This window comes from Gobius niger, assembly GCF_951799975.1.
Source record: "Gobius niger genome assembly, chromosome: 18".
In the NCBI taxonomy this organism is placed as follows: Eukaryota; Metazoa; Chordata; class Actinopteri; order Gobiiformes; family Gobiidae; genus Gobius; species Gobius niger.
Window position 1 is genome coordinate 19,042,905 of NC_136869.1, and position 18,116 is coordinate 19,061,020.

General features: G+C 42.5%; 1 protein-coding gene across 2 annotated transcripts in view; it reads left to right on the forward strand.

Annotated features, from left to right (window-relative positions):
* Positions 1 to 2,869: 2,869 nt before the first annotated feature.
* Positions 2,870 to 18,116, forward strand: part of plxdc2b (plexin domain containing 2b) — a 72,348-nt gene continuing 57,101 nt past the window's right edge. For both annotated transcript variants that reach the window (XM_079576444.1, XM_079576445.1), the window contains exon 1: positions 2,870 to 3,257. In XM_079576444.1, coding sequence (XP_079432570.1) covers positions 3,164 to 3,257 — 94 coding nt within the window. In that variant the 5' untranslated portion in view covers positions 2,870 to 3,163. The remainder of the gene's footprint in view (positions 3,258 to 18,116) is intronic.

Consider the following 18,116-nt stretch of genomic DNA (forward strand, 5'->3'; position numbering starts at 1 on the left):
GTTCCTGATGTCTGTGCTGGTTTCCTCCAGGTGCTCAGATTACTACCAAAATCATGCACAATACTCGTCTTGGCCAGGACCAGAATCTCTTTCCTGGTTAAATGAAGGTCAGTAAAACAGACACGCATACAGATGTTACATTAAAATAATCTTGGACTATTGAGATTGTATGTACACAGTAAAACCGTGATCTGAAAAGCCTGTAAATCTGGATTCAGATTTTATTCTTCTCTCAAATGTTACTGCTTATAGTTATTACAAATGTGCAACTCAATCTGAATTGCTATATCTATTATTATAGTTTTTCTCTCCAAAGTAGGCAGCTTTAAAACACATCGGTAAATAATATCCATCACAAAACTCCATGTTTCTATATTTAGCTCCAAAGCTTTATGTATATTCGGAGCTGTGGAAAATGAAGTGATGTCCAACAACACTCCCTGGAAAACAAAACACAGGGGAGCTTGTGTTGCATGTTTCGCAGTCTGGAGTGGCCTGGCCATAAACAGCACCTTACAACTCAACAAGTGGGACGGTGCCAAAAAGCAAATGGAAAATACGCACCACCACCACCACCACCCTCAAACCAAGCGTATCCTATTCAAATTCATAGCTTTCTTCAGGCCTTTTGATGCGCTTAAAGATGGCCCGGCCCCTGCGTGTAGAGTGTGGTGTGGGTGCTTCACCAAGCAAAACTGACAATCAAATCGAATCTACACAGGGACATGAGTACAGAGAAAGGCAAACGTGGAAGTACTCCAAATCTCCTAAACACTGTAATAGGCTCCTACAAAACATGCACTTATTCAGATTTAGATGATTGTGTCAAAGCAATATATCTGCTAATCCGACCAACCCACCACACACCAGATTTTGTTTTAAATTTGTTTGTGTAAGCCCCTCTCTCAGACCTCCAGGAGTGTTGCAGAAGTTAAAAAAAAAGGAACAAAGCTGTTGAGGAGTGCAAAGAAACCAGAATATTTTACTGTAGTGAAATACACATGGCTTAAATATTCAGTTTCCAAACGTACACCAGATAAATGTTTTAGGCAATGTAATCATAAAGTACCTCCACTTGAAGAAGCTGTGGTTGGGAAGGTAGAAATTGGTGGAACGTTTGGTTTTCAGGGGGCTTGGTTGGCGTCCTGTGGCTCCTGTTATGGAACAAGGTGATTGGAGGAGCAGACTGCTGCGCGCTGCGGCTGCACTGTATCAAATGCTGATGATTAAACTCTGGAAAGGCAAAGAAGTCGCCGGTGTGAGAGGACTTCAGCAGAAGGAACTCCTGGCAGCCGTCAAAAACCCACAATGACAAAGTTGTTTTTACACGAACAACACATATCACTGGAGACTGCACTTTTGCTGTGGCTTTGTCCATTTGCTGAACAGACAGTCGATACAGACCTTGCGGTTTTGGGGAGGTGTGGGGAGCTGATGCAGATTTATGTGGGAAACTCACAGTGACCTGATCACATACAGCAGCTGTCAGCACCACGTCTTATGATCATAACGACCGTGTTTTAAAAGAGGCCAAAAGGCGGTGTGGTTTCATGTTTCCTCAAATGGGAGTGATTTTGGCTGTGTATTCACTTATGGTTCCTGAAATCTCCAAGCATCTATTGGGTTTACTGTAAAAATTGGACCACACTGCCGCTGACACTGATGTATTTCAGTTCAAAAGAATAAATGGCAATAGACATGGAACTTCCAAGTTTAATATTGTAACTCACCTGCTCAGGCACTGCAGATGGAATGAAGTTCAAGCTGAATCTGGTGCACATCGTCCCTGTTGAATTAAACTATAAACTAAACTCATAAATTAGGCTGTAGTAGTATGTGTTTGTCTTAAAGATCTAGTATTGCTCTTTACAAGCTACTGTAGCCACTGGTCCCCTCCAACCATTATCCATGACATTCATACAGTCACCAATTTGCAAAGATGGCCCAGTAATTCCTTCTACTCGGCTACTAACTGTCTGACTACTTAACTGAGATTGCAGAGGAAGCTTTTATTGCCAGACTTTCCCCTATTACTGTTTTCCACCAGTGCAGCTTCTGAATTCCCACAGCGGGCGTCTTAATTAGTACAAGCTTGTGGTAAAAGTTATCCTTCCTGTGCCAAGCGCGCCAAGTGCCGCCGGTCCGACCCGCGCGCCGACAGAAACGTTCCCTCGCACTGTCTCATGCTTTCCGACGTCTCGGCCCGGCCCCGCTCTCGGTGTCTGGCACATTTCCTCTGGAGCAAAAGGACTGAAGGATGATTTGTGCTTTGAAATAGTGGCTGAATACAAACACTGTCTGTGCGGTCACGCTTGATTTAATTTTGTCTTTTGGAGTAGGCTGCCGTCCATCACTGTGTGGGAAGTGCTCCAGAAGAGGGCGCGCTCCGTAGTGAGACACCTGACTGATGTGAGAAAAGGGCACGAACTGTATTTGTGTCTCAATCTGTTTTAAAGATGAATGCAAAGACGATGCACGTGAGTGGACACAAGACTATTAATGCAGCAACTGAATCTGGCGCATTGTCAACCACAAACAGGAATGATGATGACTAGCATGACGCAAACACGTGGCCTGAAAAGCTAAAGTATGCGTTTTAACTTTAGGGATGCATCTCGTCTTCTTAGAAAGCGGAACCCATAGAAACACCTCCATCAAATTCAAAGCACTTCTTTCTTCAGTGCATTCAGGTCTGGTTTAAAGTTCAAATGTAACGTGTGGCTTTCTTGTTTCTTGTGTCTAGAGTCGGTTTCCCCCTCATTTAGGTGTGTTTAATAAACTGCAAAGCAAAAGGGCTGGGGTGGGTGCCATTGGCTCTGAGGGGGTGATGACGCCGCGCGCGCACGGTCTTCCCTCTCCTTGCACCGTGCGTCTCACTTCAGTGGAATAAGTGGTGGCCAGGAGTGAGGACGGAGATGTGCTGTCTGCATTCAACTTTTCTTTCTCCTTTTCTCCGTAGTAAGCTGCAACCTGTTCAACTGAGTGCACATTCCCACACCAGTCCTGAAGCGCGCAGGGATCGCCCCGTATAAACGCACGGCGGAACAAAAACAGCTCAGTGCAGCGGAGGCAGGAGGAGCAGAGAGAGCCCGGAGTGTGAACAGGGGGGAGCACAGCTCATGAGTTAAAACACGCTTGGCTTTACAGAGGAATCAACTTGGATATGGCGAAGGTGAAGACGCTCGAGAGGCTCGTTGGAGTGGTTTTATTCATACATTATGTGGGGATTGTCCAAGCAGAGACCGCAGCCCTCAACGGTAAGAAGCACCTTAGCTCTAATATGACAGATCTTATTACTCTTAGACACGTGCGGGTGGACTACACATCATCAACATTTGGAAACAACTTTTGTTATGTATATTATGCAAATCTATTGGGCGCCAGTCTATTTTATATGTATGTATTCCATCTTGCAAAAGTCTCAGATGAGATTAATCTGTGAAAATATACAAAAAAATATTGTAATCATATTTTTTTATTCTATTTATTCCTGTTGACTCAGATCCATTGTTTTATCTTAGGATTTGTATTTGATGCTGATTAGCATATTTATAGCAGCTTTGATTGCCTCTGTGGAGCAGGATGTCATTAATCAGATACAGTATGGTGAGATTATTGAAGCCATGTGGAATGCCTTTTCTCTATGTTTCTTAAAGCAGGGAGCTGATTCTCCACCTCAGCTCTTTATCATGTGTAACCCGGTTGTGTCATGCTTTTGCAGCTTCATAGTACCTCAGTAATTGTTCGTGGGACATAGCAGGTGCTGTCTTTGGGGCATAACTAAAGAGGCTGTTTGTTTGCATGAGGAGATCATTCCTACTGTAAATGTATGCTGCTGGGCCGGGGCATGTGCGTGCTAAAGTCCTCCTAATCTCTCCTGGAGCCTTGCGCTCTGAGACAGTGGAATAAGTTCATACCAGCGGCTGTATCCTCACAGGCCATCTCTTGTTTCCCATGGCTTTTATAGCCAGCAGTGCATTTTCATCACGTATCAGACAGTGGTTAGAGAAATGCTGTGCTGCTGACAGTCACTGTAAATTAAAACCCAGTGTGAGTGTGTGTGGAATGTATAGCTTTGTTTTGGGATTGAGATGGTATCGCTGTGTCTCAGCGGCACGTGCACATGCACTTTTATGGTTTTTCTAGGACTACTCTGCTTCACTTACAGATTCAATCAATCTGATATGCTTTGCTGGGCTTAGGGGTTTATTGACTCATATGTGGAAACCAGCTGCCTGCTTTTAACTCTTGAGACGCTATTCTGTGTCTCAGAGTTAAAATAACACCAGTATTGATGCACTTTCCAGAATAAGATTTAATTTAAGAGGTTTCTGTATTTTTTTTTTATTTTTTATGAATTGCTCTATCTGGGACTGTGTGACTGCTGTTTGGATTTACCTGTATCCTTCACTGGAGCAAGACTCTTTCGCAGTATGTAGGACGGTATTTTTAGCTGTGTAGGTGAGGTTCTTCCTGGTTGTAGACTGACTTCATCTCTGTGGCTGTTAGGACTAGCCCAATGCACTGCATTGGCTTTTATTAAAAGAGCACAGGTGGACTCTTTTACTCACTTTAGGTCCACTGGGACGATATACCATATAATGCAACATTCACCGCCTTGAAAGCTCTCAAACTGTCTGAACGTGAGTTTGAAGCAGAAAGCTCCCTATAAATCTTGCTGAAGCCCTCATTTCGGTGCTTGAATTTATTAGTTAGATTAGCACATCTGGGCAAAATTACACAACATCCTGCGGGCTCAAAGTTTGCGCCGTGTGGCTGAGAGATGTTCGCCTAGCGAGACTGAAGCTGAGGAGCACTCGCACTCAGAACAGTCCGGTTTGGGGGGGGGGGGAGTTAATTTGCACTCTGGGCTCTTCAACGACTGGAAAAAGAGACGTTCCACTGGAGTCTGGAGTGCGTCTGCATGTGCGATAGGAATAAAAGGGGCACAAAAAAGAGGGAGCGTGAGAGAAAAAGTCTAGAGATGTTTAATGGTGCGGTCTGACTGAAGTGTGTGCGCAGAGGGCTGTTAATGTGCTAAGATTACAGTTTTGTGTGGAATGACATAGCTCAGGGTTTGACTCTTCAGACAGTAATGCCGTAACTTCACAGAGAAAGATATGTTCCAAGCACTGGATGGACACCATATATAACAATTTAAATCAATGGCGTTTATACAGTGGTTGTTCTAGGGCTTGCTACATTTACATTGTAGCTCAAAATTCAGGTAAAAATCTATAAATGATTATGATACGGTGCTGTTTCACTCATACTGTATTGTATGTATCACATGGCATTGTGAGTGAGCCTCCAAAGACCCCTCAGTTGTACGCCATTGATTAAACGGCGGCTCATAGAAGCAGTGGTCTACCTCTCCAGCTCCAGTGCACCACACTTCATCCATCAAACTGCCAGGAGCCGCTTCTACACTCACACACACATATATAGGCTGAGTGATGCCCAGTAACATGTTGACAATCTGTACGTCTCTCAAAGCAAACAGTTCGACCTCTCCTTTCAGATACATTCTGCCGACTCTTTCAATATTCAAAGACAAATCTTGGCATCATTTTGGAAGTTCTTCGCACGGAATGGGAGGTCCGGCTTATACTCGGGTGGAGACTGTCTAAGCCTTTTTGGAATCCAGACCCTGCCTCCTCTCTCTCTCTCTCTGTGTCACCCTCTGACATTGCACATTTCTGAAGGATCTGTGTGAGCCAGCCCATTTATTGGTCCTCTAAATGACCCGCTGAAAAGCCCGTTCCTGAATGGATAGACGGGGGTGGGGGAAAAGCGGGTGTTTTGTGTCGCCCCGTTCGCCTCCAAAGCAGTTTGCGCCACACATCCGCGCGACAGGGAGCGAGATGGGGTTGTCCCGTAACCAGCGTGCAACCGCAGCACCAGTCTCTGAGCATTAGTCACGCCCCTGTCGCCGAGCCCCCACCCCTCTCCTCCTTATAGTCAGTGGGACAGGGCAGACCCCAATGGTTCAATAGGCGCCGGGACAAAAAGCGAAGAGGCCACTAGTTAATGAAACCCGGCGCACTTAAGCTCCTTTTGAGATTTTCCGCCATTGTCTTTCATGTGGCTCCTACACTTTCCATTGTCGCAGTGCAATGGAGGACTTCTAAGATTGTGACCAGCGCCAAGTTGTTTTTTTCCTCTCTGTGGAACTTTTTAACCACTCTTCTGTCATATCATCAGATCTTACTAGGGGATTTGTGCAAATGATAAAAAGGCTTTTTTACAATTATTCCCCAAAGTCAGCATAACAGTTAAAGAGGGCGCGCATATGTTTGTTATATTGGTCCACTCAACTACATAAAATTACACTTACTTTAGAAATATAATAAAAACTAAAAGCGAAGAGTGCAGATAAAATACTTAATACTGAGTTTTCATGTACACAGCTCAGCTTAATTGAAGATATAATATTGTAGGAAACAGGCAAAAATAGGCAACCCTCTCAGTAATTCCAACCAAACCCCACTCAATACTTAAAGGAATAGGCCACCGTTTTTACATACTAAGATATGTTCTTACCTAACCTTAGTCGAGTTAATATATCCCCGTCTGGTCTTTGTCCGTGCGCTCTGTCACGCAAACGGAGCACATACGCAGCCTCTCCCACATGTCATATAGCTCCAAAAAAGCTCACGATAGAAGCTACCAAGCTCTTCCTCGTGTTCCCTATTTAAATAAAGTTACGTGAAGTGTTTTCATGCGAAGTATATTTACACAGAAATGTAACATGTGGATTTTATAAGCAGATAAAAAGGGGGACTATATTGTGAGGCGTAATGATACGAGGAGCAAAACATCCGCGCAGTAACTCCTAAAGACTTCCCCCGCTCACTTCCGTCAATAGAAGCTGCGTGACTTGTACTGAGCCTTTTACAACAAGCAGAAAATATATTTTCGGAAAGTGCTCTCGCATTCCTACCTCATGGTCGAGGTCCTGAGTCCTGTGTCGTCGTCCGGGGTGAGTTGGAAATCTGTGAAACATTACTACACTATATACTTTCTGCTTGTTATCACAGCCCGGTACGATGCACGTAAAAGGCATTGTTCACAAGTTATCGACGCTTCTTCAGCTGTTCTCTGCTAGCTCTCTACAAGTCACGCAGCTTCTATTGACGGAAGTGAGCGGGGGAAGTCTTTAGGAGTTACTGCGCGGACGTTGTGCTCCTCGTATCATTACGCCTCTTTTTATAGTGCCCCTTTTTATCTGCTTATAAAATCGACATATTACATTTCTATGTAAATATACTTTGCATGAAAACCCTTCACGTAACTTTATTTAAATAGGGAACACGTGGAAGAGTTTGGTAGCTTCTATCGTGAGCTTTTTTGGAGCTATATGACATGTGGGAGAGGCTGCGTATGTGCTCCGTTTGCGTGACAGAGCGCACGGACAAAGACCAGACGGGGATATATTAACTAAACTAAGGTTAGGTAAGAACATATCTTAGTATATAAAAACGGTGGCCTATTCCTTTAAAGGATGGGTGAAATATGAATGAAATTGAATGAAAGCAGCGAGGACAGCCATGTACGGAAGACAGGAATATGAAAAAGTACACATTAGTCTACAATTTGAGTAGAGAGATTATCCATCTCATCATTCAGATAAAGTCCAACAGGAAAGCGGTTTAATTGTTCATTGTTAATGTGGCCTCGCTTCCGAATCGAAGTGTAATTTGTGCAGCGAAAGATGACGGACCTTTTACATTGACGATAAACATCGCTCCTCAATGGATGATTGTGATGCGAGCAGCAGACCGCAGCCTGTCCACAGACAGGCTGTTATCAGCTCTGAGAGGCACACGTCCGAGACAGGGGGACCGGCTTGATGTTAAACGTCTAACAAGGATAAATTGTTAGACATTATGTTGTTATTTCTTTGCGTCATTTGTTGGTTTTATTGCTGAAAAGACAGTTTCATCCAAATGTGTTGGTGAAATTTGGTAGCTCTACTTTAAAGCAGTGATAATAGAAATGGTAGCAGGGAAATAGCATGGTACCTAAATGTGTAATAACATGGTATTTATTATAGTTATTACGTTGAAACAGGACACACCTCATTTATTTCACAGTAAAAACGCTAACCCAGCATAAAGACAATAAACTACAAGTATTTTAGAAACAGGCTATAACATATTTTCTCTTTTATCCCTAGTCACCATTGCTGTTTCCATCCTGTTGACATGACATTACTGTGCTGTAAAGTAAACAATCACAACCTCACCAAAGCCATGACCTAAGAGAAGATCATCTTCTGGTAAACTAAGTTATCATTTTGGAGATTTGGTTTGACTAAATAATCCCTTCCAAATATAGTTAGCTGTTGCTTTTCAACAATCATAATCCATTCATTCTTCATGGATGACGTCCTAGTCAAGAGGAGAAAAGGCGAGCGTTCAACATGTGCTCTTGATAACAATAAAAACATCCCACAACAGAGCAGACAGATGACCAATGAAACATTTATCTAAACAGACCTTTCTCTTGTCTCTTGTTAAAGTCTGTCAACCTTTCCACTGAAATACATTTGGAGCGAACAGTGTGTAAAATTTTATCATACCGTAATTTTGACTGGCACTTACTTGTGTGGTCGGAGTATATGCTCCCAGCTGAGCCAAACCTGTAAAATCATGGCCAGCAGAAGTAATAGCAGTGATAATAATGTGAAACCCAGATGCAGTGATTTCATACTTTCACAATGGAGACTTGTTGAACATTTTATTACAAGATTGAATTCCAGTCGTATTTAAAAACCTTGTAATGACTAGAATCTTTATCTGAAAGGATGCCAATTTCTGTCCTAGTACAGTAACTTTCAGAAATTTAAGACTGAGGAGTGAGACAGTCATGCGTCTTCCCAACACAGTTTCTGCTTAAGGTGTATGAAATTTAAGGAATAAATATTGTTATACATGTTGTAAAGATAACTGAATCCATGGACTGTCATTAAAGGAATAGGCCACCGTTTTTACATACTAAAATATGTTCTTACCTCACTTTAGACGTGTTAATATATCCCCGTCTGGTCTTTGTCCGTGCGCTCTGTCACGCAAACGGAGCACATACGCAGCCTCTCCCACATGTCACATAGCTCCGAAAAAGCTCACGATAGAAGCTACCAAGCTCTTCCACGTGTTCCCTATTTAAATAAAGTTACGTGAAGTGTTTTCATGCGAAGTATATTTACACAGAAATGTAACATGTCGATTTTATAAGCAAATAACAAGGGGGACTATATTGTGAGGCGTAATGATACGAGGAGCAAAACGTCCGCGCAGTAACTCCTAAAGGTTATTGACGGAAGTGAGCGGGGGGAAGTCTTTAGGAGTTACTGCGCGGACGTTTTACTCCTCGTATCATTACGCCTCACAATATAGTCCCCCTTTTTATTTGCTTATAAAATCGACATGTTACATTTCTGTGTAAATATACTTCGCATGAAAACACTTCACGTAACTTTATTTAAATAGGGAACACGTGGAAGAGCTTGGTAGCTTCTATCGTGAGCTTTTTCGGAGCTATGTGACATGTGGGAGAGGCTGCGTATGTGCTCCGTTTGCGTGACAGAGCGCACGGACAAAGACCAGACGGGGTTATATTAACACGTCTAAAGTGAGGTAAGAACATATTTTAGTATGTAAAAACGGTGGCCTATTCCTTTAACAAAAAGTGATGTGTTTTTTGTAAATATATGTCATTGGTGTGTGTTGATTTACTGGTATAATCGTCAATTGTTGTATCATCCCTCCTTACTTGTCTTCCATACTATATATAATACTGCTATAATTTCCATACAAAAAACACAACAACATTCAGACATTTCTAGTCCAACCTTTGCGGCCCTGGTCATGTTGCATAAAAGCCCAAAGAGTTCAGATAGAGTCGTGTTTTCCATCATAATGTGTTTATCCACAGTAGGTGAGAATATGGACCATTCGTTTGACACAGCGGCTGCACCAGCGACAGATTAGAAAGTTGAAAGAAGCAGTGTTCCAATGGGAATAATGTTATAAGCTAAAGAAAGCCCAGACAGGCTGGTGGTGCTGCGTCCTCCGGGTTTGCTCTAAGCAGATAAGGTGTCCCCCACTCTGCTACAGTCTTCATATCCTCAGCCCAGCGGGACCGCCAAACTCACCCTGTCCCACAAAGGCTGGTGTCACTCACAGGCTTACAGCATGCTGCTACATGCCTTTGCCGATACGCAACCGTGTGTGAAAGTCTGCTCTCCACTGTTCTCTGCAGATCAGTGTCCATACTTTTACAGCAAGTCATATAAATAAGTACACACAGCATCGTAATGCAGTCAGGACGTCATTGGCAGGGATTCAGAACCTCAGCTGTTGAGCAGCGCAGTCTCAGAACTTCATTGTGTCTTCTGATTCTGAAATGAAACATTTACTAGAAGAAAATGAGCATTTGACGAGTTTGATGCGATTTGAGTTTGGTTTGGCGCTGGTGCCAAATGTATTGTATTTGGCTGAGGTCTTTGAACTCACAATCCCCTTCCTCCTCACATACTTTGATTGTACGACCACGGCCTGGCAACAGTAACTGGGCAGACAGGTCCTGTAATGCTTTGTGTGAAATAAATATCCTGTGTCATGCTTATCCGAGCTTAGACATTCACCAAACACAAAGGTGGCACTTATCTTTTTGGGAGATCGATGATAAAAGTAAGTTATGAAAAGCAATAGGTAACTGCATCTGCATTTTGATCACAGACCAGTGCACTTTAATTCATTTGTGTGAGTGAAATCCCATTGACCTCTTGGCCCTATGTCTAGCCTTGTTGTTGTGTTTATTGAGCTGTTCATCACATTGATAGCCAAAGCCATCAATTACCCTTTTTTATAACATGTGGTTTTACCTCCTCCCCCTGCGCTAACGCTCTCCGGAGACAGGCTTTTGCGATGATTAGCCACTAATGCTGCACACGTTTGTTCAAACAGAGCACTGCCAAGCGAACTCCTGCAGACAGTGATGAGCCGCTGGTCCAACAGTGCTGCCTTTGTTAGTCTGCACTTGAACATCTCAGTCCAGCACACACTGAAATCATCTTGACAAAAGCAAGTATGCCCCACAGCAAGGGATGTGTGAGGAGTGTGGTCTTATGACAGACTGCAGTTGAGGGGTAGGGAGTAAACACAAAGGACTGTGGAAAAATGAGTAAACTATTGACATAAGATTTGTGTGAAAGCAATCCTTGTTAGCAATAATCCTCTTCACAAAAAAAATGATGTTTTGTAAAGTCAAATGCTACTTGTTGCACTACTGTTGACAAAAGTGCGTGTACAAACACAGAAATGTCCATTTAAAGATTCTGTATGTGTTTAGAGCAATGCACTGCTCTTGTCTGACAGCTAAAAGGTCTCAGGTTTAGCTTCTCGACTATGTTTGCATGTTCTCCACGTGTCCAGGTGGAATTCCTCCGGGTGTGTAGGTTTCCACTTTCAACCCCAAATATGCACAATATGCCAATCCTCCGGACACTGCTCCTGACAATGCACTTCAAGATTTGGAGATGGGTCCTGCACAGCTGTCACAAAGGAGTCATTTCCCTACTGTGCCAATTTAATATACATTACCTTATACCTTAAAGCAGGAGACTCCAATCTTTACAGAGCACAAACTGTAGAGAGCCACTTATGCTTTGAGAAACTATGGGAATTAGGCAAATTACTTTACTAGTTTGCTAAAATGATACTTAACACAATTAAGAGAAGTTACTTTTATTACCTCTTCCACTACATTTACCTAAATCTATGTATCGACTAATCAAGTGTATGTAAAAGATATAGAATAGAAAACCTCTTGGGCCCAATTGGAAGAGATGGCCAGGTCCATAACATACATCTCCTGAAAATTCTTTTCAAATCCGCATGTTTACGCTGTTAAATGGGCACACATATTTGCTATACACTTCTTTGTTACTGGCACAATATAATAAGTTGCCAATGTACTACAGGGCTGCTTGTAGCTTCTTCACTGAGTCATGATGATTCATTGCAGCTTCAGTGCAGGCTTTTCATAAGGGCTGACCCTTCAGAAAACAACTTTAAACTACGCTGCGCTGCTTTCAGAAGCACTTTGTACGACACTGATACAAACAGACCATTTGAATACAAGCTGTTAACGCTTTATGAAACGTAAAGCAAACATTGCACAAAGTGGAGTTTATGTTGTGAAAGTGGGTACAGGTCTGAAGTATGTTTCAGTGGCTAATGTTGTGAAGGAGAAAGTCATTCGTCCAATAACTGTTGATTCCAGAGAGATGTTTAGTCTGAATTTCAAGCAGATGGTAATGTTCTCTTCATTGGCTCTGATCTGAGCTGCATGCTGCTGGACAGGGGCGTCTTGCATCATCTTATAAGTCTGTAACTACAGTCCAGTTTTTCAAATACAAATGTAGAGATGGCAAATTGCAAAATCCACGCTGACCATGAGCAACTACTCAGTTTAGTTTAGGTTATTCATTTATCCAAACAAGGATGGTGCACTAGTATAGCTACTTTAGGCAGGAAAGACATATTGCATTCCTAGGCTATTGAACAAATGAATACATACATATTGTCATCATCTCACAAACCAGTAAAAAAAAAAGAAGATGTGTCAAGATAAGAACCAGCCATATGTGCTCCAACCAAAACCTTTAGCCCCAGTGTTTCATACAGTATCAGAGTGAGATCAGGTCAGCCCCATTCCCATAAGAAAAGATGAGACAGTCAGGATGTCAACAGCACTTTTCCCATGCTTTACTTGCCTGTGCTTGAAGAAGGCGACCGAGCCAAAAGTCAACAAGTGATTCTGGTAAGCGAGCTGCAGATTGTGCCAGGTGTTCAGGTTTCACCAGTCTGCTGTGGGACTCCCAGCATAGAACAAAGACGCGTATTGAGTGGTTTTGGCGATGAACTGTGGAGGTATAACAGCTGCCTTTGTGTGCTGGGGAACAGCAGACTGGCAAAGGCTGGTGCTTTCTAATGCTCTGCCCAGATTTTCAACTCTGAACTTGCCATCTCCTCGGGATCAGCTAGCGTTACGTATCGGTAGACGTCAGGGTGTGGTAAAGTTTAAACGTTATGATGCACAAGGCAACAGCATGTCTGTTTAATGGGCAACATTCTTCAAGGATGCTGTTTGTGTTCTGACTGGAAAATTGGCCTGTGAAGACGTTTGCTGCATATCAATTAGCAACAGGTAGTTCCGTCGAAGCGCGTCCTTTGAATTCAATGTGGTGTTATTTGCATGAAATATTTCACTTTGTCTCCTTGCGGCTGATCAAGTTCTTTCTGCAAATAACCTTGTGTCTGAGGCAAGGGTAAACTCAGCTCAATAATATCTTATACATAGAGTGGGCAAGGCAAGTAGTGTGTATCAGAAAAATACCTTTCGTGGTTTGTATTACTATCATGCAGCATAAATATAAAAATAAGAATTAGATTATTCATTTATCATAGGAAATATATTTTTTGTGGCTGATATCGCCACCTAATTGGGAAAATCCTCTGATTTGTCAATCAACCAATCTTTTTTTCAGACTCAAGAGGTCCTTAAAAATATGTAAAAGAGACAGACACACTAGAGAGCACTATAAAGTTATACTTTATTCATCTCTGTAGAGAAATCTCTGTAGACAAATTAGTTATCTGCATTTGACCCATCCTCAATGTCACTGGGCGACCTGTAGGAGCAGTGAGCTGCCAGCAGTGAGCTGCCAGCATGGGCTGGCGCTCGGGGACCCATCTCCATGATGTGGAGTCAGGCTGGTGGTCGCAGGATTCACCTATTGCACATGTTTTTACCACTAACCTACGCAGACACGGGGAGAACATGCAAACTCCACACAGAAGGCCCCGTCCAGGTGGAAATCGAACCTAGAACCTTCGAACTGTGAGGCACGAGCGTTTACTGCTGTGCCACCGTCCATATAAGCAGTTTCTCTTGTACCTGACACTTCTCTGTTCAGGTCTTATAAGAACAATTATAGTTTTATTTTGTGAGTCCTTCAAATATGAGCTTTTTGGAGTTTATTGTGTGAAACATAATTGCAAGAGGTGTGCGCAACATTAACGTTGATTCATTAATCCTAAAGAACTGTGCTGTAAAGCTAGCTAAAGATGAAATTATATCTGATTCTATTAAACCAACAGGTCTATATTTAGTTATTGAAAAGGCTGACACAAAATCTTAACTGTTAGCTCTGTTAAATTCTGTAAAAAGTAAAATTCAGTAAAAACATCAAAATCTGCATTTTCTGTGATAAAAGCAAACCGGAACAATGTGATGTCGAGCACCTGTGTCCACGTGAACGCTGCAAATGTCTCTCAAGTCCTGGTTTAACCTCAGTCCTGTTTAGTCCCAACAAAAACAGATTGCACAATGGGATGTTTGAAGTTTTTAATTTAGTCTCAATTAAATAACATCGCCTGCTGTGCTTGAAATGAGATAGATTAGGGAACATGTTGATTATGAAGATGCTGGTCATGGCGCCGCACTGAGCTGATGAAACGGCTCTTTGCAGGTGCAGTAGGAGCGTGTGATGGAGGGGGATGTGGAGCTGCTGTTCGCCTGCAGTGTCAATAAGGAAAAGGGCCAGAAATGTCATTTGGCCACAACCTCCACCAGAGTCAATCTGCTGCTATTGTGCCAGGGCCCACAGGAAGCATCCAGAGGTGTATCATTGTAACGGTTGCTCACGGCAACCACACAAGCCGACGTGTGTTTGAGGGAGATGGTCCAGTTATTGATTAAACGTCGAGCGGCCTGCCCCAGAGGCTTGTGGGAGATCAGCAGGAGGTGGTAAAGGTGCCAATGGACTGTACAATCAGAGTCTGAGCTGCCAGAGCACTACGTCCAGGCACTTTTATTTCAGCCGTAAATCAGGATTTGAGGGAGTCTAATTTGACATCTGTGGCTGTAAATCCTTTTGTTGCTTTTGTCTTAGAAACAAAAGACCCACTTTAATCTCGTATTGGAGAAGGGTCAGATCTGAAGTGCCAGTGATATAATTACCCGTGTTTGGATTGGATATACTTACTCCTGTCTACTAAAGTGGCACACAGTGACACAACACTGGGAGACAACTCGCAGTTTCATTGTTATATCACTTAAATGATCAACAACTGTGAGCTTTTCATCACTTTTCTGATTTTGAATGTCAGCAAGAGAGGGAGACTAATGAACCAGTAGTTCAGCTCAGTTCTGTTAGCTTATTGTCAAGATTAGCTGTAAAGCATACACAGAATCAAGCGCGTCTCTATGTACAGAGCATTCTTAATATGTATACAGCAGAGGGCAACAGATGGGGAGAAGGGAGTTCAGTATTTGTCCACTACTTCCTTATTGTCTAAATAACCGTTCATAAAATGTGGCTACATGAGATGAGTGTTGTAGCAAGCATAAAAGCATGGCAGCTCTTAACCCAAGCATTTACACGATCCTGGATGATTTTGTTATGGTCGTCTTAAGTATTTTGCTATAGGATCTGACATTCAGCAGTTACAGTAAGTCATTTTGTGTGGGCCACATGCGGAGGATTGTAGGACTGTTTTTCTTTGCGTTGCGGAGCACCTTTTCAGAGCCAATATTATGCAAACAACAGACGCACTGTGTTTGCAATCAAGACCAAATATAGCTGTTTATGGAGCAAATGCATTTTAGAAAAGGAGGTTAAGATTGTCAGGGTGTAATATTAATTGTGATCAAATGAAAATCTCAAATTGAACGGCTGCAACTTGCATCTCATAGGATGCAATGATTTAACAATAATGTCCTTGAAAACAAATAATTCATTCTTTATCAACCCTGTGGAGCAGGCGCTAAAGAAGGCTAAATGTATCTTGGGTCGGCCTGTCCATGCTCTGTTCTCTGAGTTTTCGCTCATGCCTTCTGGACGTCGTTTCCATGAAGGGAGTGTGTTTACCAAGTGACCCTGACCTTTTTGATATGTGTCCTTTTTTTTAGTCATCCATTTTCTGTATTGTTGGAAGTGACACACAGTGAGTGTTGTGATGTGTTTGTGCAATATCTGTCTGAGGTTGCAGCAAATCAATTGCCCTTGAGGGATCAATAAAGTTTTCTGAATCTGAATCTGAGATTTTTTGAAAGGCTTGCAGTTTTTATTGCCATTGTTTAAAAAATCTGCTAACCATGCGCCTCTTAAGTGCACAATCCTGTTTTACACCATGTTTTGCATTACCCCTGATACAGTGTCCCAGCCAGATTTAGTACAATGTAAAGTGCTCTGTAACAATGTGTAATAACCTATGGGTTACATACACAAAGGAATGACGCATTTGTAGTTTGGAGGTACATAATAGGTACATAAGACCCTAACTCTATCAGTTCACATTCCTGTCTTCTCTCTAGTGCTGAACAATATATTGCCAAATTTTCAACTTCACCTACAGAGTACAGGAGTTGACTCAAGTGATGAACAACTCCTGTACTGACTGAAAGCTTACACAGACATATTGCTAAATTATTGTTGTAAAATTAGGTGACCCATTAAACATATCACAAGAAGCCACATTGTATCACAAAGTCATTAGGTTTATACTGATATTTACTGCTCATATTTGCAGAACATATTTTAGTACTGTCTAAAGCAGAAAACTCAAAGAGACCTTTTTTACATATCTTCCAGTAAAGTATTTAGCTGATTTGATAGATATAGGCAAAACATGCTCGTCTCCTACTCCTTATATGATACACTTTAAGTTCAGTGTGCTTCAGATCCAGAGACTCAAACACTGACCATCTTTCTTCGCTGTGTCCTGACTCCACTCCCTAACCCACTTGGCTTGACATTTGACTTTGCTCTGAGATGTATTTGCTTTTGGACCATTTTAGGAGTCAGCCATCCATCACTTTTTGTGTTGCGCGTCCTTCACACTGCCAAGCTGCAGAGTCGAAGAGCCCAGAAATCAATACCATGAAATATCACCCAAAGAGTAACAGAATGAATCATCATCATAATAAAATTGCCAAAGTCTCAATCGCGTGCTGTTGCAATAATTAAAACCCCCCCAGCACAAATTCAGTGTTGGGAGCGGTGAATGAGCTGGTCGTGTGTGATTCATATTTTCTGGCACAATGTTTTGAAACCTTGTTGGAGGGATTTATAGTTAGACAATGAGGTCAGCCAGTGTTGCTATTAGGTGGTTCTGTGGAGCCGCGCCCCAGACTTTTTTAGAGGCTTTAACCTGTGATATAGTTGGCATTATAAAACATTTACAGGCAACACGGTCAAGTCAGGTTTACACTGCTGAGACTCTTAAAGGCAAGGTCACACGAGGATGGATGGATATTGGTTCAGACATGGGTATAAAGAGGAGAAACGGTGTTCGATCTTTACGTATGCGGACAGTTACAAAGCTGGCTAGTCCGGTAAAGTTTTCACAGTTCAGCCTATTCAATCTATTTTTCTCATAACTGTTCATTTGGTCAATTACAGCCCATTTTTCAGTCCACGTTTGATCTCGATGTAGGCTCGGTGTTACTTGGAAGGTCAGATATTGCATGAGTTGGTAAAAAAGTTAGAAAACCACCGCTTTTTAGGAATCACTGAACTTGCAAACCCGCTACGTACTGAATAATAGATGTGCAGCGTTAGACGGCAAGTCCTAAACTTCAGCCAAGAGCAGTGTAAACAGTCCCCATCATAACACCGCCCTCTCTCTGACCTCTCCTGCGCAGGGAGGAAACCCCTCTCTAAGTGCGAAACCCAAAAGTAGCATCTGGGCAGCGGGGAGGAAACACATTCGCGGTGCACTGTCGGACTGTGGCCAAGTGAAGCACCTCTGATGCAGCACGCAGGCCGGAGGAGAGGCTAATCAATAGGCAAATAGACAGCAGAACGGGCACACAAGCTTTTATACTTAAAGTTCAGACCAGAGCCCATTTCGCACTGCAGCTAAGCCTCGCTGAAGCTCTTCTGTCAGGGCTGGGAGAGAGGACCACATAACAGTGTTGTAAAATCCTATGGGAACTGCTTCTATTATTATCCCAGGGTTAATTATAGACTTGTAGAAATTAGCACAGAGGACTTTTTATACGTGTTATGTAACTTGTTGGTTGTTGGTAAATTGATAATC